General features: G+C 39.2%; 1 protein-coding gene across 1 annotated transcript; it reads right to left on the bottom strand.

The window, feature by feature from the left end:
- Positions 1-2,483: 2,483 nt before the first annotated feature.
- Positions 2,484-6,984, bottom strand: LOC148143465 (putative G protein-coupled receptor 139). The gene is made up of 2 exons (XM_087975660.1): positions 6,915-6,984; positions 2,484-3,385 (listed from the first exon to the last, which is right to left on the bottom strand). Exons 1-2 carry the CDS (start codon positions 6,982-6,984, stop codon positions 2,484-2,486), a joined length of 972 nt encoding a protein of 323 aa, XP_087831786.1.
- Positions 6,985-25,633: the final 18,649 nt, after the last annotated feature.

The raw sequence follows: 25,633 nt of genomic DNA, 5'->3' as shown, positions 1-25,633 counted from the left end.
AATATGAGGGAATAAAAAGATTGCTCCAATGAAGGGTTTGTAGACTCGAAAAGCTAACTCGTTTTTTTTCTCCATAGATGGGGCCTGACTTGATTTTTTTCCCATAGCAATTTTGATTTTGTCTTACAAAGAAGGTGCTGGCTTACGTAAACAAGGTATGACAGTAGAGATGCAGTTATAAAAGAAATTAACAATTGCTGAAAGGAGACTTGAACTTGAAAGTTTTCAACTTGAACTCATAAGAACTCGGAGACAAGGTGCAGTTTTGAACAAACAGAAACAGTTTTACATTGCATTACAAGGGATTGCTGATTATCTGGGTTATTATTGACAGGGAGTTTCAGCAAACAATGCGACCTGTTATGCTTAATTCTCTGACCAGGCAGGTAGATTTGGTCTGGCGTTAATAGAACAACAAAACTACATCTCGTTAAGTACAATCATGGAATGATAACTGTTTGCGTGTTAAGAGAACACTGGTGTGAAAATAGATAAGTCCTGCATTGGATTTATCCTCGGATTCTCTGGGAAGCCAGGGAGTAGATTGCAGAGACTTTGGCTTTCATTTTTACGTCCTCATTGGCTATAGGAACAGTGCCAGAGGACTGTAGGATATCAAACCTTGTCCCATTGTTCTAGAAGGATAGCGTTGACAACACTGCTAATTGTGGACTATGAGCCTAATTTCGGTTGTCGGTACATTCTTGGAAAGGATTACAAGAGATAGGATTTGTAATAATCGAGAAAAAAATAATTTGGTTATGCATAGTCGACATAGCTTGTGTAGGATCGGTCGTGTCGCACACACCTTATGGAGTTCTTTGAGAAAGTGACCAAACAGGTGGATGAGGTTAAAGCAGTTGATGTGAAGTATATGGATTTACGTAGGTTATTGGATCAGGATCACCATGGTGGGCTATTGCAGAATACAAGAAGGCATGGGTTTGAGGGTGATTTGGCGATTTGGATCAGAAATTGGCTAGATGAATGAAGACAGAAGCTGATGGCATATTGGGAATGTTCATCCTGGAGTTCAGTTACTCGTGGTGTAAAGCAAGTTATCTGTTTAGGGAACACTGAGGTTTGTCATTTTTTAAAAATGACCTGGATGAGAGCGGAGAAGAATGGGTTAGTAACTTTGAGGATGTCGCAATGGTGGGGGCAGTTGTGGATAGTAACGAAACATTTTGCAGGCTACAGAGGGACTTGCATAAGCTGCAGAGCTGGGCTGAGAGGTGGCAATGGAGCTTAATGCGGAAACGTGCTTTAAATGAGAGGTGACAGGTATTGGAAAGATGTCAGAGGTAGTTTCTTTACTCTCGGAGTAGTTCGGTGTGGAGCGCCCTGCCTGCTATAGTAGTAGACTCTTCCACGATAATGACATTTAATTGGTATTTGGAAAAACATATTAATGAAAATTGAATAGTGTAAGTTGGATGGGCTTCAAATTGGTTTCATATGTTGGCTCTGGAATATTTATCAGCACAATGTTTGTGAGCAAACCATTGCAGAAAATGGAGAAAAACCAAAAAACTTCAAAGGAATGGAGAAATTGCTAATTGAGGAACAATGCTTACAGATCCTGTATTTGGATTAGTTTTGAAAATGAATTGGAAGCAAACGCAGTCAAAAGTAAAATATCGAAATGACAGAGACAGGTTGTACAGGTAGAAGTTCAAGTAGCAGAGAATGCATTTAGAATCAAGAAACAAACCCTTATGCCTCTCAGAGACGGCTTTGCAACGTGTGATTCTGAAAGGATCTATAGTATCCGATAGCAATGCGACGAAAGAGAGAAAAGGAGAAAGAGAAGAATAAAGAAAGAACGAAAGAAAGATGGAAGGTCAGAAAGAAAAATCGAAAGAGGAGGAAGGGAAGAAAGAAAGGTAGAAAGGAAGAAAGAGAGAGAGAAAGAAAGACAGAAAGAAAGAAAGAAAGAAAGAAAGAAAGAAAGAAAGAAAGAAAGAAAGAAAGAAAGAAAGAAAGAAAGAAAGAAAGAAAGAAAGAAAGAAAGAAAGAAAGAAAGAAAGAAAGAAAGAAAGAAAGAAAGAAAGAAAGAAAGAATGAAAGGATTAAAGAAAGAAAGATTGAAAAAGACAGAAGAAAGAAAGATAGGGAGGGAGGGAGGAAGGAAGGAAAGAAAGCAGGATGGAAGAAATAAACAATGATAAATTGAATGAAAGGAAGAACAAATCAACGCAGAGAAAGTGTCAACTGAAAGAAAAGAGTTGACCTCAGAAAACAAATCAAGTTACAAACGAGGATTGAAAATTAGCCCATGATCCCAATAAACACTTCCTTTCGGGGTTTTTTTTTTGTAAATAGTTGATTTCCAAAACTATTTGATCTCAGAGCTTAACAGCAGTGATTTATCATCCCTTGAGTGATGGATCATCAATTCATAACTTTCAAATTAAAGTAAAAATAGAACGTTTTCAACCATTCCGATCATTGAGATACAAAATGAGATTTTTGCGTTCTTTTTAGCGTCTAAAACATCCAGTGAGGATGGTGAAATGACACATCAACAGCTTCTTCAGATCTTCTTGGAACTTGGTTTGGGATACTGCATAGATGAAGACATTGTTGCAGGAACTGAGCAACTGAAACATGTTCGTCACCTCTTGAAAGATAAAGTCTGGATTCTTGAAATCCAGGCCAGTGAAGTAGCCCTTACCAGTAATACGCACATAGAGGAAATGTGCTACATAGGTTACCCAGAGGAGGAGAAAGCTCATTGAAATAGTGAATAGCAGGACAACGGACCTTCTGCGGTTTGCACTCTCAAGATCTGCACAATTGTCATTACCTCGCAGCCTTCTCCGGGCTCTGCTGGCAGTTTGGATGGCTCTTATGGTCAGAACGTTGAGTAGCAAAATGAGGAAGAATGGTAGAACAGGAGTTAAAATGTGGTCCATCCAGTCATAGGCCTGCCATGCAGGCGATGTGTAATAGGCAGACTTGATATCACAGAACCAGGGAGTTCCATCCAAGGTATACAATGGTTTGTAGGTGAAGCAGAAAGGGACATTCTTGATGCAACTCATGACAGTAACGCCTCCGATGACCAGCCACGCAGTTTTCTCAGTGCTGTACCTGGTCTTCAGTCTCTGACAGGAGATGGCAATATAACGATCAATGGTGAACGCCACAGTCAGCCAGACTGACCCATCGCGACTAGCATAGATAAGCATGGTGCTGACCATACAGCCAGGAGTGGTGGAAAGAACACTGTCCCTGAAGTAAATGCCACCGATCCTATTGAGGATGACAGCGGTAATAATGACAATGAAATCATTCACTGCTATCATCACCAAATAGTAAGTAATACACCGTGAAAGTCCACACCGTCCTCGGGATAGGATTATGATCGCCATCAAGTTGGCTGTGAAAAGGAAAGATGACAGTTTAGGAGACAACTTGAAAGTCATCAATTGTGTCTAATTTCCTAGTTGAAGACTCTGATAGATGAAAAGCCCCAGCCTACTGTTTGACATCCACTATTGAATGAAAATTGACTTGCTACAGAGGACATCTTCTCCGTCACAAGTTCTGCTCTCAGACACCAATTGTCTCTCCATCTCTGTACGTCATTTGAGAATTTAGGTGCTTTAGAATCTTGAAGACCTTTTCACTTTGAGAAAATTTCCTGAGGTCTCTCCTCCTGATTTTGACTGTCATTACTGATACTGCACATATGCCCTCGTGTTTTGAACTTTGATCTTATGCTCATGTCACTGTTAAGTATATGCTCAATACTAAAGGAATTGTCCCTTGAGTGGCACTTTCAATCCCAGTTGATCAGCCATCACCTGAATCATGACACCCACTTGTCAAACAATACACCACTCACACGCCATCACATTATTGCTCGCAAGGACTTCCATGCACCGTCACCCCTCTGAACAAACAGTTAAATTAATTATTTATATTATTACTGTTCCAATGATAATTTGCATTTAACATTCCTACTATGGTTCTCACGGGTCTCTAACGTCAACCAGCCTAGCTCAGTTCATATCTAGAATTTCCTCTAAACTACTCACATATGAACTTACAAGTGTGAAGTAGAACAAGACCATCAACTACCAAGAGCATGCTCCACAGTCTAAGAAGACAGACAGGAGGCTGGAAGAACACAGCGAGACAGGCAGCATCAGGAGGTGGAGATGTCGACGTTTCGGGTGTAACCCTTATTCATGATCCCTGAAACGTAAACGTCTCCACTTCCTGATGTTTCCTGGTTTGCTGTGGTCTTCCGGACTACTGCATATCGACTTTGGATTCCAGCATCTTCAGTATTTTTGGTCTGTTTCACCCACCATCCAAGACGGGTGTGTTTCAGGTTTAATATTTCGATTTCCCACAGATAATTATTAATCTATTTGCCAGCCAAACCTTTATCCACCTTTATTTAAAATTGTGAATGTATGCACAAAAGAAGCATTCATTCTCCACCACCTTACCAAGCTGATTTATGACATTATACAATTCGATTAAGTCATGCATCTTTGGCTTCACAGCTTCAGATTAAAGAAATTCAACATTTGCAATCTATTCTCGTGGATAAACCCATGGAAACCTTCTCTGAACTATCTGCATTTACTCCATTTCTTAAAGAAGGAAACCAAAACTACACACTATAATTCAGATTTTGTCTGACTTCGTCTGTATTAATGATTCATAAGATCGCTAGTTTAAGTAGAATCTCTGTCATAATTAAGGATAACATTCCATTAGCCTTCCTGATTATGGGCATCACAGAATACCTGAAGTTTTGCCACATGCAATAGGAAGTGTAAGTCACACTTTGCATAGAATCTCGACAGTTGTTTTCTCATTAAGTAAAGCTCTGCCTTTTGCACATTTCTTCCAAAACTGAATAGCTTACACGGTTATGAATGTATTTAATGCGTTTGGAAGTAAGAGTGTATCTTTGTCAAAATAAACTATAAAACTCTAATGCAACTAGATAGGATAAATACTGGAAGGGCGTTTTGAACATCAGTTTAGTCCAGAACTGCAGGCTTCAATACCACGAATTGGAGTAAAACATTTTGCTCTGAAATGAGAAGAAATATCATCACCCACAGAGTGAGTCTGTTGATTTCTCTCTAACAGAAAACAGTCGCAATCGAAACATTGATTGATTTCAGGAAGGAGTTGGAACGAAATATATCAAAGGAAATAATATTAAAACTGGAGAAATGACAAGTGGGTGTCATGATTCAATCGTCAACATGGAAGCAGACCAGTTTGTAAAGGTATAATGGCCGGGGTTTGCTCGCATTTACTTTGTAACCAGTTATGAAACACCTCTGCAGTAATTCGAATTTGAACTCGGATCTCCTGGCTCAGAGGTAGGCCAAAATTTACAGCACTACAAGAGTCGTCAGATTAAGCATCTCTTCTCAACCTGGAAAAAATAACACACGCAGTTTTGTGTTGAATTCGCCCAATTCCAACCACAAGACGACAGGGATGTTTAAATCTACCTGTATCCTCAGCAAACCGCTCATACCATCAAGATTAGAAAGTTCCTTGACTAGGTTCGTTCATCTGTAAGTTTCATGACATTACCTTCTCCGCCAGATCTAATTTACTGATGGAAATCAAAGTCTCATGCAGGAATTACTGTTCGAGACAAATACATAGTTATATGTAGTATGCGTTTCTGCCTATGAGATAATCATTATCCATGTTGAGATGCGAACATGCGCGTCATGGACTTTCATTTTCTGCAATACCCTTTTATGCAGCAACTTATTAAATGTCTCTGGAAATGCGTATGCATCATGTCTAGGAGATCCGCCTTAACCACAGCATGAATTATCTATTCAAAATGTATAAAAACGTTGTTAGAGATTGGTTAGGCAAATCTCCAACGTCCCCACATTACTGCGATTCTCCCATCTACTGCATGTTTGAGACAAAAAAAACGTTTCTGCGTAACGAAGTATCCACTTTCTTCTATTTCATTAAACTTTTGATCATCTTCCCAAATATCTCCTCCGTATATTTCTTCTTCATTGGGTCCCCCATGAACCATCGTCATCATGCATAATTCAATGGTTGATTTTAACAATATATTCAACAATTGTAGATACTTAACAATGGTCGATTTTAACAATAGATTCAACGTTTCCAAGTGAAAGGTGAAGACACACAAGAAATGTTTAGTTTGACAAAGCCAATCACATCTCCTTAGCGTTAAAGGAAGTCAATTATTTATTATTAAAAAAAGAAAATATGGAGGTAAAATATAGCACAAGACGAGATAAATAACACATTAAAATCTTGCAAATATATTCAGCTGTATCAAACATTTCTATTATTAATCTTGTGTTCGCATTGGCAATGAGGACTGCACAGTTAAAACTCACAATGCTGTGAGTAGAGTTGTCATATTGTAGATCCGTGTAATCACTAAAAGCTTATTGATTTTTGACTGCATTTGAAAGAATTAGTTTACAGCGCTAATTAATTGAATCTCATTGTCAATAAAATTAGAGTTAATTCAACTGGACTACACAGCCAGAACTCTATGTTTCATTGCAACATTATTGTTCCATGAAAAATAATATCATAAACCGTGCTTTCGAGGCATTAATTTAAATTTTGGGCTCAGAGATATCACTTCAATGTAATATTAATTATTGTTACTGTTACTTCAGCAAAGTAAAACTTTGTCACTGCTCATATGTTTCACATACTACATTAAATAACATATTTAATTGTGCACAAAGGAAATGGAACAAATATGCTTGATATCACTGTAATCCAGCATAATTTTCGACTAACCAAGCTCTTTGTATTTAGTCACAGTTCAGGAAGGAATGGCCACATCCCAAAATAGAGGCTGTATTATGATGACTCGCAAAACAAGAAAATTTTAACTGATGTATAACACCTACCCGGCACCCCAATGGCAGCGAGGACACAATAGTAAATTGCATAGAACAGGCCGTTGGCTGGACCATGCATTGTCTTGGAAATGCGATTAAAATTCTACAGACTACTTACCTTACCTTTGAAACAAATGCTAAGCGGTCTCATTTATAGCGGGTGAAATTCTCCAGGTAGTATATTAAATTCCAATGTGCACCTTAATTACATTTCAGTGAACACATTGATTAATTCTAGGTTTAATGCCTTCTATTTGTAATGTTGGTAAAATGGATAGATTATGCAAATATGTGGAAAATCTGCTTGGATATTAAACCAAACCCGTGCCAAAAGATAAATTTATATCTCGATTAAGCGGAGTTCTTGATGTTAGAAAATGTCCCGAGGTCCAGTCTCGAATGTCAAACTGTCTGATCATATCTCTTCCATGATCCCGATTTTTTTTCAATCTGTTTTTTCAGTTCTTCTATTTGTTTCTGCTTAGTGTTTTAATTTTCAAGGTTTCAGGTTGTAAGAATATTCATCAAACTTACAGATGATGAATTATTTGATACGATGCCTACACATCAGTTCCTCTGCATTACCATGCCATGTAAATATCGTGCATTTTGAGAAGTACAGATCTTTTTACTTCATTGTATTACAGAGTCATAGAGATATACTGCACGGGGACACACCCTTTTCTTCTATCTTTCCCATGCTGACCTGATATTCAAGATTAATCCATTTTCCAGCATTTCGCCCATGTCCCTCGCAACTCTTCCTTTTTCAGAAAACCATTCAGACGCATTTTAAATATTGCAATCGTACCAGTTTCCAACACTTTTTCTGGCAGCTTACTCCGTATGCACACCATCCTTTGGATGAAAAGTTGCCCCTGAGGTTCCAATTACATCTTTCCCCTCTCACGTTAAACCTATGCAATCTCAGTAGTGACTCCCAACCCACTAGATAAAATTTTGCCTAGCTAAAATTTGAATGCCTTTCATGATTTTATACACTTCTAAAAGTTCACCCCTTCGCCAGGAAAATAGCCCTACTCTAATAAACCTCTCCCAAAGGCTAAACCCCACCAACCGTGGCAACATCCTTGTAAATCTTTTCTGAACCATTCCTGGTTTCACAACAGGAGGGAGTATTTCAACATCGGCTGAACCAATATGCTGTACATCTGCAACATCACCTCCCAACTTCCATATTCAATGCACTTGCTTATAAAGTCAGGCACACCAAACGCCTTTTTCGCTGTCATACGTACCTGCGACTCCATTTTCAAGGAACTATGAACTTGCATTCCAAGCACTTTTTGTTCAGCAACGCCGTCCAAGAGCTTTCCATTAAGTATACAAGTCATGCCTTGATTTGCCTTTCCACAATGCAGCAACTCACATTTATCCAAATTAAACTCCATCTGTCCATCGGCCTATTGTCCCATCCGAACAAGATCCCATCGTAATGTGAGGTAAATTTCTGTGCTGTCAACGATACCTCCAATTTTTGTGTTATCTGCAAACTGATAAACTATATCTCCTAAGTTCAAATACAAATTATGTACATAAATGCCAAAAAGCATTGGACCCACCAAGGACCTTTGTGGCATATGCCGATAGCAGGTCTGCAGCCAAACAGGCAACACTTTGCCTATGTCCTCTGTCTACAACCTTTAAACCAGTTTTGTATCCATATATATTGTTCTCTCTGTTTTCCATGTGATCTAACCTTGTTAACTAGTCTGCAATAAAAAAAAATTTCAAACTTTACTGAAGGTCATGTAGGTCACAACAAACGCTCTGTCCTCATCAATTCTTTTTGTTACTTATTCAGAAAACACAATCAAGTTAGCAAAACACGATATCTCAAGAACAAAGCCATGTTGACTATCTCTAATCAGTCATTTCTTTTCTCAATACATGTCAATCCTATCGCTCAGGTTTCCCTCCAAAAATTGCCCAGCATCATTGATCTATGTAATTCATTATCTTTTCCATACCATGTTTCTTCAGTGGAGGCACCATGTTAGCCAAACTCCAGTCTTCCAGTACTTCACTTGTGTTTATGGATGGTACAATTATCACAGTAATGGATCCAGCAATCACTTTGCTCGCTTCCCACACAGTTCTCGGGTACACCTGATTAGGTACTGGGGATTTATCCACCTTAATCCGTTTTAAGACGTCCAGCACTAATTCTCTGTAATATGGACACTTTCAAGAAGTTTCATGATCTTTATCTGCCATATCTTTCTCCAAACTAAACCCTGATTTAAATCTACGTGTTAAGTAACTTGCCAATATCTCGTTGTTCCAACAGGCTTGCTCATTTTTAAGAGGCTTTGTTGTCTCTCTCTAGTTACCTTTCGTCTTTCATGTCTTTATAAAATCCCTTTTGATTCTCCTTAACTCTATCTGCTAAGCTACTTCATGTCCACTTTTTGTCCTCCTGATTTCCCTCTTCAGTATACTTTTCATGCCTTCATATTCTCCTTGGGATTCACTCAATTCCTGCTGTCTGTACGCGACATGCGCTTCTTTTTTATTGGCCAACATCTCAAATTCTCCACTCATCAAGCATTCCCTACACCTACCAGACTTGATGTTCACTCTAACAGGGCTATACTGTCTCTGGGCTCTCGTTAACTCCCCTTCGAATACTTCCCATTTTGCAGTTGTTCCTTTATATGCAACCATCCATCCCAACTCAACTTTTGTTTCTTCTTTGATAAAATCGTCAAAATTGGCCTTCCCCAATGTAGAAATTAACTTTTAGATCCTGTCTATCCTTTTCCATCGCCATTTCAAAACCAGTAGAATTATGATCGTGCGATTGAAAACTCTAAAGCAAAGAAAGCCATCAAATTCTCAAGATACAGAATTTGCAGTGAAGTACCAATTGATAGATGCCCTCATTTAGCATAAAAATGAACACAGCGGATTTCCGTAATTAATAGACATGATTTTGAAATAAGATGAAAACATCAATTTTGGTCTCATCAGGTGGGTTCAATGTAACCAGTATTTGTACTAGTTTAACAATAATTGAGACAGACCAAAGTTTCATGCAGTAATAGCTGTAACTTCGTGCAATGGCATCGCAGAAAGTACCAATTACTGTAAATCGTCAATTGAAAGGAAGGGTTTCTTTTTTGTTCTTTCTTTGCTTTTTCCTATCTGCATGTTGGTCATAGCTTCACATTATTGTTGCATGAGTGAGTAAAGTGCAAGCTCTGAGGTGGCGTCCTTGAAATTAAATGTTTTACGACATCCCACTTCATCTATTTAAAGAAATGTGAATAAGAAAAACAGATATTACTGCACAGAATCTAGGGAAATGGTTAAATGCCTCCAGTCAAGAAAAAGTCATTCTGGAAAGGCTGCATGCAATGTGTTAACAGGGAATGGGGCGGAGAGAATATTGTGTCGGCTGTGTGGTTCGCTGAACCTGAACACTGGTGATTAATTGAAAACATTTGAAATACAATCAGCATCACAGGTTGTCGCGTTAATAATTACTTTTAATGAATTCAGCTGGCTGAATGCCCAGACCTCCCTCCTCATGACATAGGGACTGCTAAAGTGCTTTGCATTTGACAGGATCTCGCACTTCAGACTGTGCAGTCTGAATAAGGAACTGGATGAATAAATCCTAAATAATCATGCCCATTTCAGGTACTTGCAACAACTCTTCCATTAAATCCTTATTCATCTTAGCAAAACTGGAGAAAGATTCAACTGACTTCAGTTGTTAAACACCCTGTAGATTCACAGTTTTGAGCAGTGACTAAATGCATTGACACTGTCTCTGTCATTTATTTCATTTGGATTGATGCAAGCTATCACTGTCAGTATTTAACTCTCAGAGATAAATTCCAAAGTTTAGAATTGGTGAACCTTTTCTAAAATTGAGTTAAATTGTTGCAAGTTATCTGCACTGTTTGTAAAATTTATTCAAAAGGCGCAGAGCTGGGATCGAGCAAGGATGAATTTAAAATCAGATAGAGCAGAAGGGGAAAGTAAAGGAATGATTGAAAACTATGATAATACAAAGAACTACGAACGCTGAAAACTTCAAAGATAACGTGTTATGAAGTTGTAGGTGTACAATACCTTCAAGAAAGTAAAAGCTATCAGTGACAGCACCAAGTGTTCTTAATAAGACACAATACAATATGTGCTCCAGCTACTAGGATAGCTGGTTGCTTGGAAACGACAAAACAAATTCGAATTATGCCAAACACTTTAAATTATAATCCACAAAATACCAAATTCCAGTCAAGTTTCAATTCAGTATATTTACATTCTTTAAATCCAGTGACACAAACCAATGCTTTGGGATATACGACCGAGCAAAATTGAACTGTGGGAAGAGAACTGCCACCAGCCTAACAGATGTAGACTGCCAGTAAGAACTCTCTGAGAGATACCTGACTCGAGAAGGAGTTTGCAAGGAGAAAAACCCCAACACTGACCTGGAGAGTCAATCTAACAACGAAAATAAAGAGAAGATTCGAAGACTGACTAGTATTCAAAGTTGAACTTTACTGTAATTCATAATCGGGAGTTTTATCAGATTAATATTATGGAAGGAAAGGTAACAGGTAGGTTAGACTAAGGAATTGTTAATAATTGTTCGTTAATTATTCTGTGTTACAGTTTAAGAAATAAAGTTAATTTTTACTTCGCATAATTCTTGGCCATTTATATTTATTTACAGATTTTTTTTCACAGGACAAACCTTTTTTTGTGTGTGTGTTGCTAGTTTTGACTTCAGCAGAACGGTTTACCCGTGTCGTTATATGAGAGATTTTCTATTTGTAATTTGTACTCTGCTGTATTGGGTTTCATTTGCCACTAGTCTATGCTCTTCTCTGAGTTCTCTGGGAGAATAATTCGACACGAATCTTTCGCTCTGATTTCTCTCCACAGATTCTGATAGACCTGCAGAGCTTTACCGGCAATTTCTATTTCTGTCTCTGATTTATAGCAAATGCAGTTCTTTCTGTTTTTGTGTCCTTTCTTGCATTGTTTATTCTCTTTTTCCTTACTGTTCACAACATTTCGAAATTTTGTGGCAGTCAATCTACTTCGTTGCTGTACATCATAAATGTAAACAGAGCCATCCTTGACACTTAAGGTTCAGCTTAGCATTACTATCTGGCGCCTGGTGTTCAGCGAATTTCGGTTCCAGACTCCTAATCTTCACATTATGCAAATTTCTCAAGAGTTACATGAAAGCCTGAGGTAAACCATAATATAAAATGCCTTTTGTCAGTCCAGTTATAGCCCATCAACGAAATTAATCAATTTATGCTCTGTGTTACTTCATCAATGACTCAGAAAAGTGAGTTGCTTAACATTAGGGAAATTATCTTCTTTCCTTAATTCACATTGGGCTAAATGACTAAATGTTATGTTACTAATTTATCCGATTTTCCTGTCAGTGTACACGCAGTATGCAATATGTGACTTATTCTGTGATTGGAATAGATCTGCTGCATAATTCTGAATGAGGGAGAAATGACTTTTAACACTTTGGGTCATTAGGCATGAGCAATAATCACTTACTTAGCCAGCAAAGCATTCAGCTCATGTTTTCCTTTCTTTTAAAAAGACATTCGTGGACAGTCACTGATATGAAAAAATATGCCTTCGTCCAATACACGGAAAACATCCCCATAACCTTTGTGAAGCTGAAGTTTTGGCCTGTTGTTTCGCCATAAAATGCAAAACAATAGTGCTTAATTGTCAGGCGAAATATCATGGAAATGCATATGTGTTATCCTTATGTCTACTTTAGCAATTGGACGGAAGTGGCCAGTTCTCGCAAATTAACAAATTTGTCTAGTTTGGTTTAGCAAACCGAAGCTGCTGGGAGAAGAGAAGCTGCTACAGTGAAACATATGTCGTCAACTTCAACAGATGTTTCTTGCCTGAGTTTTCTCCCTGACCTTTCTGCTGCCTGCAGAACCTATGTTTCTATTTACTTTTTAACCAAGGGGTGTCCTTGTGGGATGCTGCGGTAATTGGAAGAGCTCCTTCATTAAGTTGCGGTTTTGAGTCGGTTTGGTTTTCAGATACTTAAACTATTCTAAACTTTGTCTTCCTTTGTTCATGTGTCCACTGTAGCGTTCAAATAAATGTTGCTGGTTTTCAAGCCGAGTGATTTGACAAGCTGCATCACTCCTAGAATATCCACTGTGCATCTGCTTTTAAAATAAGAAAAAAAAAAGGTTAGGCTCTGGGTTGCCTTCTTAAAATAATTGCGTTTAGGCCCGTCCATAACAGATTGGGGACTCTTTGCGGGATTTGTTCTGTTGTTCCAAATTTAGATTGCCATGTTTGAATGCAAAAGGTGCGAATGGTAGACGTTAGTGACTTTTTTTCCAGTGTTGAATTCGGTTCGTTTCAGAAAGTGCTTGTTGCAGCAAAGACTCCATAAGTCACTCAGGTTTTTCTGGCAGTAGTGACGTTTAGGGGTTTTCAAGAAGTGAGCAAGGCCAAGCTGTGGAATGGCAGACAAGCTGGAAATGTCATTCGAATCTTCGGAAATAGCTAAATTTCAATCGAACATCAAGGAGCTTCATTTTGAGGCAAAAGAAAACAAGGAAGAGAAAAATAAATTAAACAGTTTCAATTACAGTTAAAAGTCGATTCAAGAGAATAAGAAGTCAAGGCCCTAGCAGAAAGTAAAGAGAAAGAGAGATAGTTTGAACTTCATAAATTGGCACATGGAGATGAAAGTCGACCTAAAAGGATGGACGTGAAGGCAGAAGTTAGGCTTAGTGAATAAGAAAGTGAGGATGAGCAAACCAATCGTAGCCAAAGGCCTGTTATGAAACTGGTTAATTATATATAAAAATTGCTTGAACCTAATAAGAAGGATGGTTAAGACTTTATATTTCATTTTGGAAGGTTGCTAAGCAAATGAAGAGGTCCGTAACTACCTGGGCTTTGTTCATCCAAACAAAGCTGTTAGGCACAGGTATTGAGTAATTTGCATCACTATTAGAGGATTGATTTGGGGAATATTGGGAGGTGAAGGCAGCAATGTTAAGTGTAGAAAAGCATGTGACAGAAATCAACAGACAACGTTTCAGGGATCTAAGGAGGGATCATGGTCAACCATTGCGTTTGAAAGAATCAAGCAGTGTAACTTTGATTGGTGCATACCGACGTTAAAATAGATCAAACATATTACTCTCTTACAGGGGCGTTTATTTTGGAAGAGTTCAAAAATTCACTTGCTGAAGTAATAAGAACTCATATGGGAGAGCAGAGATTTAAAGCGGCACGATTAGCAGCTGAATTGTCTGATGATTATGAGTACATTTATAAATCATAGTTTAGTGCCTAACATCAAATTTAATGCTTTAGGGATAGAACGTGGAGAAAAGAGAAATCTTCACGTGGGAAGGAAAAGCGGACCTCGTCGTAGATCATAAAGATAGCATACAACAAGGTCGTAAAAAGAAACCCATGAAGAAGGAAGAGAAGTGAAAAAGCTCTGGTGTTTTCACTGGAAGAAGGCCACATGAATAGAGCGTTGGTGGGTTAGGAAAAGTACTGGGAAGACCGATGTAGGTAAACCTAAATCTAAATCTAAATCTAAATCTAAATCTAAATCTAAACAGGACAAGCGAGAGAATTTTGTTGGAGTGGAAAAGGAAAGGACAGTAAGGCTAAAAAGCTGCGACAGAATTCATCACTTGGCCAGAGATTGATTGAAGAGGCAGTGGCAGATCATCTCTAAAATATTTACTTGCGAAAGTTAGGTTTATTCGCAAAGGCCAGGCGCAACACATAAAGCCGTTATGGTATTAAGAGGTATCGGATCATATGAATCTTTTTTTGTTGTTGAGAGATGAAGAGATATGTAACTCAGAAGGACTATTGCTAGACAAGTTGCGAGGGTATGGAATTCATGATGAGAAAATAAGTGCTCATTTATATCGGAAGACGTTTAAGTTTCAAGTGAAAAGTAGAGAAGTGGTGGTCGGATATACTGGAGGAAACTCTTGACACCAAGATAAAAAATTTGACCTTGCTAACAATAGAATTCATTCACAGGTAGAACTACTGCCTCTTGTGTCTGAATAAAAAACAGGAAAATCAGGGAACTGAGTTATTACAGAAAGCATCGTCTGTAAGTATTCTTGACTTTGAGCTAACAAGGTCATAAATTCACAGGTTGAAACAATAGGACAAAACAAAGAATGCGGAGGAGATAGTTAAAGATGAATTTTCAAATGCCATGTTCTTCAAATTGTTGAGGCAAAGCAAGAGCAGATGGAGGACAAAGTAGACTTTTTTAAGTCAGAGAATTAATTGAATTACAATAGAAAAATGAAATTCCGTATCACTTCTATCTAAAAGCATTCTCAACAGACGATTCTGAGTGCATAACTGAATTTCAATATCTCAAACAATAGATGCATTAATGATGAAATGGCGGTCATAACACAATCAGGCAGATGTGAATAGGGCAAAAGTTCATCAAGTCATTTTACCAGTGGGTTATCGAAAGGAGGTAGCTCACAAATTACAGTAGTAGGTCAGTTAGTTGTGAGAAAAACTCAAGATAAAATGCAAAATCATTTTTTCTCACTTGTACTGCATAAGGATTTAGTCTAATTTGCCTGACATGTCAGCCGTAATAGATAATTGGAAAACCACAAGTCTCACCTTTAATATCCATTCCTACATTTGAGGAACATTTATAAAAGTCTTAATTGATTGTGCAGGTGCTCTAACTAAACAACAAGTGGGAATTGGTATTAGTTACCAAGAATGAATGTAGCCACCAGATTTTCAAAGGGCGTTGCATTGGGCAAAATCACAACTAAGACGATTGTGGAAGGGTTGCGCATGTTTTTCACTAGATATAGACTACTCACCGACATAGAGGCATAGAGTTTAGAGTCCTACAGAACAGAGACAGGATCGTTATTCAAAACTGGCCCTTGCCGAGCAAAATGCCCGTCCACTCTAATCCAATTTCCTGGCACTTGGCTCATATTCATCTATACTTTTACTATCCATATTTTGGTCCAATGGCTTTTAGATGTTGTTAAAATAGCCACCTCAATCGCTTCCACTGGCTGCTCATTCTGTAAACGTACCAGCTTGTGTGAAAGAGGGGTTGCCCGTCAGGACCCCTTATATTATTTGCCCTCTAGCCTTAAACTGTTACCTTCTCGTCCTCGATTCCCCAACTGTCGGAAAAAAAAGACTGATGCCAATCACAATATACATCTCATGATCCTATAAGGTCTCTCTTCAGTTTCCTACACTCTAATAAAAAAGTATTTGCTTGTCCCACCTCTCCCTATAATTTGGACCATTGATTCTAGGCGACGTTCTTGGAAATTTATTCTACACTCTTTCCGGTTTAGTTACATCCTTCCTAAAACAACATGAACAAAACTGAATACAATACTGCAAGTGCGGCCTCACCACCCTCCTATCGAACTGCAGCATAACTTCCTACGTTCTACGCTCAATGCCCTAACTGATGAAAACCAGTGTGCCAAATGTCTTCTTCACTGCCCTGCCTACCCGTGACTCCACTTCAAGAGAAACGGGAACCTGAACTCCAAGATCCCTCTGTTCCACTACACTTCTTAAGGGAGTTCCATTCGCCATGAAAATGTTGCCTACATTTGACTTTCCAAATTGTAATGCTTCACACTTATCTTTATTAAAATCCATTCGCCATTTATCGGACAACTTTCCCAGCTGATCAAGGTCCTGATGCAATTTCTGACAACATTAATCGCTGTCCACGATACTGCCTATTTTATTTTCATCAGCAAACTTACTAACCATGCTGTGTACATTCTCGTCGAAATCATTGATATAGTTAACAAACATAATGGCCCAGCAACGACCCCAAAGCCACTCCACTAGTCACAGGCCTCCAGCCTGACAACATCCTTTCCATGTTACCCTCTGCATCCTACCAGCAAGCTAATTTTGTATCCAATTTGACAGCTCACTCTGGACTGCACACGATCTAACTTTCCACATCAGCCAATGATTTGGAACCTTATCAAATGCCTTATTAAAATCCATATCGTTTGCATCTATCGCCTTGCTATCGTCAACCTTCCTGGTTACTTCAGCAACGAACTCTAACAAATGTGTGAGCCACTTACAAAGCTACACAAAATTAGGACACATTTACATCATGCTTCAATTTTTCCATCAAAGTTATTCAATGAAACTATACACAGATTCCGAATAAAAACAATCCAAATGTATCCATAACCGCAGGGATCATGAGAAACAGGGCGTCAGATGTTCAAGACACCGTGGAAAGCCTACAGTCAAGACTGTACAGAAGGTTGGCAGAAAGGAATTGCGTTTGTAATTTTTACCATTAGAAGTGCATCGAATGAATCAAACAAATTCAGTCTACTTGTATTTGTTTTGGGGCATGACTTGAGGGGACCACAGAAATTTATTGAGGAGAAATTGGCAGAACACAATTTAGACTCCACATATATGGAAGATGTGTAAAATTTCAGGGAATGGTAAAAATAGAGCTGGGGACTTAGCTACACATCATTAAAATTATCACAGGATACAATGAAACAGGAAGCGGACAATCAAGCAAAATCTCGCCATTTTGCTGTTGGAGATAAAGTGTTAGTTTTCCTTTCATTGTCACATGAACTTTTAATAGCAAGGTTTAGTGGATCCAATCAAGTCGAATGGTAATTGAATGTATTGAACTGTTTGATTAGGACTTCAGACAGAAATACATCACACCTTGTGTGTTTCGTGAACAGATACTTTGAAAGCAAAGGAAAGAAAAAGGAGAATGATTTAATATTTGCAATACAGAGTGAAGATCCGAATTCTGAAGATTCTGAACTTGACATTCTTCAACCTAAATTTGAAAATGAGGAAGTTGTCAATAAATGGAATAAATTATTGTGTTACCACCAGAGGAAAGTAGTTCTGGCCTGGAGGAGTCCTTACTATCGCATGTGGAGATACGTGGAAATAATCTGGCCAATAGTCATCTAATTATACTTGATAGAGTTATAGGAAATGCTGTTGCAATTAAGCAACATCCTTGGAGACGTAACCCTCTGAAGTTGGCACAAGTTCAAAAAGACATTAAGCGCATGCTCCAAGACGACCTAATCAAAGTACTTTGCAGTCACTGAGTTCAACCACAGTAATTGTGCCAAAACCAAATGGTACCCAATGGTTAGCTGTGAACTATCACGAACTGAATGTAGTTACAAAGTCTAACTCAAAAACGACTTTGCGGATAGAAAAATGCATTGAGAATTTTGGACAAGCAAAGAATATTTATAATTTGGACTTACTCCGAGGTTGCTGGCAGGTACCTATATCCGCAAGAGCTAAGACAATTTTGGGATTCGCAACACTGAATGAAATGTATCAATTTCAAGTCATGCCATTTGATATGAAAAATGTGCCAACCACATTTCAAAGACTAACCAAGAAATTGATTTCTGAAGTACCCAATTGGTTGATATATATATCGACATCTTGATGATGCTTATTCATACATGGAAGGAACATTTGCTTCATCTATCAGAATTAATCGATCTACCTTTGCAGGCAGGTGTTTTTGCCAAACCTGGTTAAAAGTGAATTTGCCAAAGCCCAAATCAACTTCCTGGGCCATATTATCGGATATGGAGAGGATCTTCACGGAATATGAAAAAACGGTAATTGAAGAGATTACCATAGCATCGCTGAAGAGAAAAGTACTGCGATTCCTGAGAATGAATGGGTTTTATCGGAAATTAGTACCAAAAGTTAGCAATGCGTCTCTTCCCGTCTCTGATTTACTAAAGAAATGTAAGAAGATTCAGCAGACGGCAGATTTTCCAAAGACATATGACAATCTGGAAGCTGTGTTAAGCACTGGCCAGTATTAGCCACGCATAATTATTCAAGATGACTATCTACGTAAGTGATGTAAGTGTCGGTACTCTACTGTTACAAGAAGTTGACGAGAAAATTTTAAAAAAGGCCTATCGGATATTTCTCCAGGTAATTGAAAATCAATCAGTAGAAATATATGACAATTGATAAGGAGTTCTCGAGCTTCGTGTTGCGAGTAACATGTCTAAGACAATCATGAACACTGATAATTAAGATTTTGGAGAAATGTAAGGAGAGAAGTTCCAGAATGTGTATAAAGAGCTTAATATTGCTGACATTCAATTTGAACATTGTACAAGTCACAGGGCGAGAAAGCATAATTACTGACGAATTATCACGACTTCAAAGAATATCGAACGTTATCAGTGGCAGGAGTAAACAGGCTGAAGTAGAATTTAGTGGTGCACACTTGCATGGTTATAACCAATGTCATGTTTATGAATTGTAGTATACTAACAGAGTAAAACTGCGGAGTTTTCAAATGGAGCCATCTTAGTTTTTCAAAATGTATATTTAAGGAGGAGTTGTGATGGTGTTCTCAGTTCGAAAAGGTTAGTTTGTCACTGGTTTTGTTCAAGAAGGTTGCTGAAGGTAGAGACGCCGATGTATTTACTTTAACAATGGCAACAGAGTTCTCGCAGTTGACGTTTTTTATGGCTAGGTTTAGGTTCAGCCGGCGGTCAGAGCTGCTGATGGTAGAGAAACTATTGCAATGAGTAAACATTCTATGCTTCAGTGAACGTTTCTTATCTGACTTTCCTCTCTGAAATATTTTGCTACCCATCGAACCTGTGTTTAAATTTAACTTTTGCCAAAGGGTGTGTTCTTGGGATACTGTGAGAATTGGAACAGCTTCTTCGTTAAGTTGCCAGATCAAGTCAATTTTGTTTCCACGTAGTTAATGTCACAAGGCTGGTCCTTTTCTTTTTCCCTAAAAGTTGATCCTTTTCTCAAGGATATTGTGTCCTTGTTTTTTTTGCAGAGGGGTCATAAGCAAGTCGGGCTCCGAAACGGCTGGATTCGTTATAGAGAAAAAGATGCTTTTTTGTTTATATGTAAACCGGTGAGACTTTTGGCCAAAGCTTTCATGTCTTTAGAAATAAAATGCATAAGTCAAGGGGGATGACCAGGTCTGTAGCTAAACAGTTCGGTTCAGAAGTTAATTAGAGAATTTCAGCAGTGCAGCTGTGTGGAAACAGGCTGCCAATCTATGTTTCTACTTTTGCCCTTCTAACTTCGATCTGTAAGTCTTTCATTTTTTGTTCTGAGCATAAGTGGAGTGGCTTATGGGGTTAGCTGTGCATATTTGGAACGGCATAATTATGAATAGTTTAGATAATCTGAGTTCTGAAGGTGCTTTTTCTTATGTTCTTTGTGTTTCATTCCATAAGAGCTTTTAGTCTATTTTTAAAACTGTTAGTGAATCTAGCTAACTTCCTCCGAGCAATTTTGTCTGTACATTTACAAAAATAAAACTGGAAAGTTACAGTCTGGGATAATTGCTGAAGAAATTTTTGAGTGGTCTGGCCGGGTCCATAACATTAAAATGTTCTAAATTCTGTTTTCTTCTGTTTAAACTGTAGTGTTGAACTAAATTATGTTTAGTTTAAAGCCGAGAGGTTTGACCAGGTGCATCAATCCTGAAACACCCGCCACGCACGTGCATTTAACATAAGAGAAAGTTATGGTCTGGTGTACCTTCTCAAAGTGAGTTGAGAGTTCTGGCCTGGTCCGTAACAAATCTCATACACTTCATCGTTTTAATTTCCAGTCATAGGTTAATGGTTTATTTAATTGGCTTTTAATTTAAAAAAAAAATTTCTTCTGAATTCTGCGGTCAGGGTGTGACAATCTGAAGAAAGCAATAGTTTGTGTACTTGAAATGTTTATTATTTCGAAAGAAAGGCATGACATTGACATGTTTGCTCAATATGTCATGAAGTTATCAGTGTTCAACATAATGATGCTAAGCTCGAACCGTTATTGTACCAGCAGGATCACACCGTCAACAAAAATAAGCTAAATATACTTGAACCGGTAGAAATTCTGTGATGACGCAAAGAGCTCTGCATCTGATGCAAATGAAGAAGTGGTGCATGCCTGTTTGGATTCAATGTATTTAATAGATAAACTTGCACTAATGATAAAATGCAAGCCATCAATTTCAAAGTTTTGAACTAGCAGAGACATTACTTGTTGGAGAATTCGTTTGTTAACATTCATATTGTTAACTTTTTCAAACCCTGCACATGCCTGAGGTAATGTATCACATTTAACCCTGATTCTATTATGAAAGAGTTACGAGGCAATGGGGCTAATTTTCTGTCTCTTATTTATTTTATGTGAGTTGCTCAAATGCCGTTTATTCATTGTGAAGCATTTGAAATAAGTAGATAACAGTACAAATATGCAGATAGAGGTAAATACTAGGATTTCGTAATAATCCATTGCAAGTAAAGAAACCCACTCTATTGTTGGTGCTCCAGGTGAGACTTCACCTGTAGCAGAAAATCATCAAACAAGGCCTCTAAATTAATTTGAGTTTCTCTAAATAAATTCAAGCATGTGTCGACGATTCATAACATGCTGACTTTCCATTCCAATTAAGAATTTTAATTTTTCAATTCTCTGACAATGAATTGTTTATCGCTTCAATGTTGTAGAGTCAGGAATCATTTCATCCGAATTATTGGGGCTCAATGGCTCAGTATTGTGTCACAGCGCCAGAGATCCAGGTTCGATTGTAACCTTGGAAGACTGTGAAGAGTTTGCATAATCTCCCTATACCTGCGTGGATTTCCTCCGTGCGCTCCAGATTCGTCCCGCAGTCCAAAAATGTGTATGTTAGGTGAATTAGCTGTGCTAAATTGACCATAGTGTTCTCCAATATGTAATTTACGTCAGGATAATGAAGTGGGGAACTGAGTCTGGAATGGGTTACTATTCGGACGGTCCGTGTGGACATGCTGGGTCAAGTGACGTGTTTCCACAGTGGAGGGATTCTATGATTCTTAGCGAAATTTGTTATAATTAACTGTTGTTCAATCGTCTTGTTTCTTGAATCAGGCAGCGACAGAATCTGGACGTATTGCGATTTATCTGTGAAACCAACAGCCTCAATCATTGTCCGTACGACAGAAAGTGCAAAAGGGCGGGACTCTTTGGTTTCCGAAGTTAACACATTTAAGAACGTCCATGGTTATAGGTTCAGAAACAATTTGCTGTCTAAATACAGTTTAAAATGAAGGTTCTAGTTTGAGATATGACGAACATAACATCTGAATCCACAGCGATCTATTACGGTGGAAAACACCACGAAGGTAGGAATTGGGTTGGCTCTATAAAAATGAATATAAAACTTCAAGCAAAATCATGGAAAAGTTATCATAAAGTCATACTGAGGAGGTGTTGTCATTTAACCATTTCCTACAATATTGAAATAAAAATCTGCTTCCTACTAAAATAACAAAAAGTTATTTCCAGTAAGTTGAATTGAATTGAATTTATTGTCACGTGTTTTGTGAGATATACAGGCAGATCACATAGTCAAGTAGCATAGATAAGTAAATAATACGTAAACAGCCGCAAAAACGTAAGCACAGGTACGGACGAATGTTAAGAGTTTTTAAGTCCACTCAGTATTCTAACAACAGGAGACTAGAAACTGTTTCAAAAGCGGCTGGTGCGTGTGTTCAGGCTTCTGTACTTTCACCCCAATGGTAGATGTTATCGAAAAACATGCCAGCATGGGATAGACCTTTGAGAATACAGGCGGCCTTTCCTTGACAGCAGACCTAGTGGATGGATTCTATACATCGGAGGTTGGCCTTCGTGAATTTCTGGGACAAGTGCACCACTCTCTGCAACCTTCTCCGATCTTTAATGGTACACTTGCCATACCAGGCAGTGATACATCCCGACAGAATGCTCTCGATGGTATATCCATAAACGTTGGCAAGGGGATTTGCTGTCAAACTAAATTTCCTCAGCTGCCTGAGGAAGAACAGATGTTGTTGGGCCTTTGTAACGAGTGTGTCCACATGAAGAGTCCAAGAAAGCTTGATGTGGATGACCACTCCCAAGAGCTGGTCACACTCCACTTATTCCACCTCTGTCTTCTTAATATGTAAGGGTGGTATAAGTAACATCCCTCCGAAAATCAATACTGACTTCCTTGCTTTTGCTGGCATTCAGAGCTAGGTTGTTCTCATTGCAGCATTTTTCCAGATCTTCCACTTGCCGTCTGTAGCCTGTTTCGTCGCCATGTGAAATTCGATCACTATGGTGATGTCACTTGCGAACTTGTAAATGGCATTAGTCTGTATTTGACGACGCAGTCATGGATACACAATCAGTACAGTAGGGGCTGAGTACGCACTCATGAGGTCTCCAGTGTTGAGTGTTAGTGAGGATGAAATATTATCGCCAATCGTAATTGATTGTGGCCTGTGGGTCAGGAAACTGAGGGCCCAGTTGTAAAGAGTGGGGCTTTATCCCAGATCACGAAGTATAGTTAACAGTCTCAAGGGGATAATAGTGTTGTAGGCTGAACTATAGTCAATGAGTAGGATTCTTACGTACCTGTTCTTGGTGTCAAGATGTTCTACCGAGGAGTGAATGGAAAGTGATATGGCAGCTGACGTGGATCTGTTGGTCCAATATGCAAATCGGAGTGTGTCAAGAGTAGCGGGGAGGCTGGAGTGATTAAAGACATGACCAACCTTTCAAAGCACTTCATGACCACTGAAGTTAGGGCCACTGGGCGGGAGTCATTGAGACATGCTGCATGAGCCTTCTTAGGCACAGGCATGATTGTTGGCCTCTTGAAGCAGAAAGGGACTGTAGTCTGCTGTAAAGAGAGATTGAAGATGTCCGAGAAGACCTCTGCCAGTTATCTGCACATGCTCTGAGTGCACGGTTTGGTACTGAGTCTGGTCCCATCGCTTTCGTTGGATTCATATGAGGGAAAACTGATCTGATTTCTGATGCAGTGGCTGTTGGGATAGGTTCATCAGTACTTGTCGAAATAGATGTTACCTCTCTACGTTATTCTGCTCAAAGCGAGCATAAAAGGCGTTGAGACGATCGGGGAGGGATGTGTCACTGTCTGTTATCTTGCATTGATTATTTCTAGAACCTGTGGCGTCATTCAGTCCTTGCCATAGTCGCCAGGCGTCTGTCTGGGTCTCTTGTTTTGATGAGTATTGGTCCTTGGATGTGTCTTAATGACTCTGAGAGCATCATATTTTCCTGATCTGATGGCCTCATGCTTGTTTTTGAACACGTTCTGTGTGTTCTCATTCATCCATGGTTTCTTGTTGGGTTACTCCTGGATTGACTTTCTCGACACGCAATCCTCCAGACACTTGCTGATAAAGTGGTGGTGTACTCGTCCAAGGTACCTGCATACTGTTTGAACATGGCCCAATCAGCCGATTCCAGACGGCACCAGACCTGTTTTTGTGAGGGGGGATGGGGTATTTTGCGTGAGGTTTTGCTTGTAAGTTGGGAGAAGAAACACGGCATTGTATTTGGAGCTCCCTAAATGAGGGCGGGTGATGTAGCGGTAGGCTTCTTTCACAGTGGTATAGCAGTGGTGGAAAACTTTCGGGCCCCTGGTGTGGCAGGTAATGTTCCGGTGGTAATTGGGCAGCACCTTCTTTAGATTGGCTTGATTGAAGTCGCCATTTACAATAAACAGGGCCTCCGGGTGTTCCATCTGCAGTGTGTTAGTGGGGGAGGGCAGCACATCCAGAGTTCCCTCACCCTTTGCTTGTGGCAGCATATATGCAGCAGCTACTGTAGCAGCGGTAAATTGCCGTGGCAGAATAAAGGAGCGGTGTTTGATGGCGTGGAATTCAAGGTTTGAGAAGTAATGGCTGCCCAGGTTTGCAATGTCCGTGCACCGCAAGTTTTTGATTAAAAAGGAAACCACTCCACCCTTTATCTTACCCAAGGACGCTGTACCATCCATACGATTGATAGAAAAACCATCAGCCTGTACTGGGCCGTCGGGAATGATGGGCTTCTGTAAAGCAGAGTGTCGTTCTCCAGAGACAGTACATTTTGTAGACTTAAGCCAGGAAGGGGCGTCTTGAAACTGCATAGTCTCAGTTTTACTAGCAGACTGGCACACATACCCCGCTTCCTCGCAAGTTTCTTACATCTGAGTGGTTCAGTGATCTGTCGGAGTGGATTGTGACTGCTTCTCAGTTAAGTGATCCTTCCTAGGACCCTGTGGAGCAGGTAGGTTGTGGTTTAGTGTATTTTTGCACAGTGTCTGCTTCGGACTCAGTACAGCAGGTAATTTACTGTGAGTGTTTTTTTTACCAGAAGGCATTTCCTTTGGACCCAGTGGAGATGTTCTTGGTTTTAGTTTCTGCCGATTTGCTGCTGCAAGTCGAGCCACTTTTTTTTTCAGAAGTGTTTGGGCTGCTCTCTAGGTAAGATACCATAAGACCATAAGACATAAGATGGAAGTAAGGCCACTCAGCCCATCGAGTCCACTCCGCCACTCGATCATGGCTGATGGGCATTTCAACTCCACTTACCCGCATTCTCCCTGTAGCCCTTAATTCCTTCTGATCGATGTCATGTCAGGCAGGTAACTTATGTGGTCGAGATCATTTCGTGTCGGTTCTCCTTCCTGGGGCAGGTCTCTCGAGTCCCTCAATTTTTCGGCCGGCCCCAAGCCTGAGACTCACGTAGGCTGACTCCGGCTGACTTGGTCTTCTTTTGGGGTGTTAACAATGTAACAAACCATTCGATGGAGTGGCTTTTACATTTCTACATGCCTCGATTTA

The sequence above is a fragment of the Chiloscyllium plagiosum genome, unplaced genomic scaffold (assembly GCF_037043375.1).
Source record: "Chiloscyllium plagiosum isolate Xiang-an unplaced genomic scaffold, Cpla_swu_hap1 HiC_scaffold_27, whole genome shotgun sequence".
Taxonomy (NCBI): domain Eukaryota; kingdom Metazoa; phylum Chordata; class Chondrichthyes; order Orectolobiformes; family Hemiscylliidae; genus Chiloscyllium; species Chiloscyllium plagiosum.
The sequence above is the reverse complement of the archived record's forward strand: the minus strand, read 5'-3'. Positions and strand labels throughout refer to the sequence as shown.

Bases quoted from the DNA above. Each gene is read 5' to 3' on its own strand.
- LOC148143465 (XM_087975660.1), bottom strand. From the start codon at position 6,984: ATGCATGGTCCAGCCAACGGCCTGTTCTATGCAATTTACTATTGTGTC. The intron at 3,386-6,914 runs GTAGGTGTTATA...TCCTTTTCACAG, and splicing joins CGCTGCCATTGGGGTGCCGG to CCAACTTGATGGCGATCATA.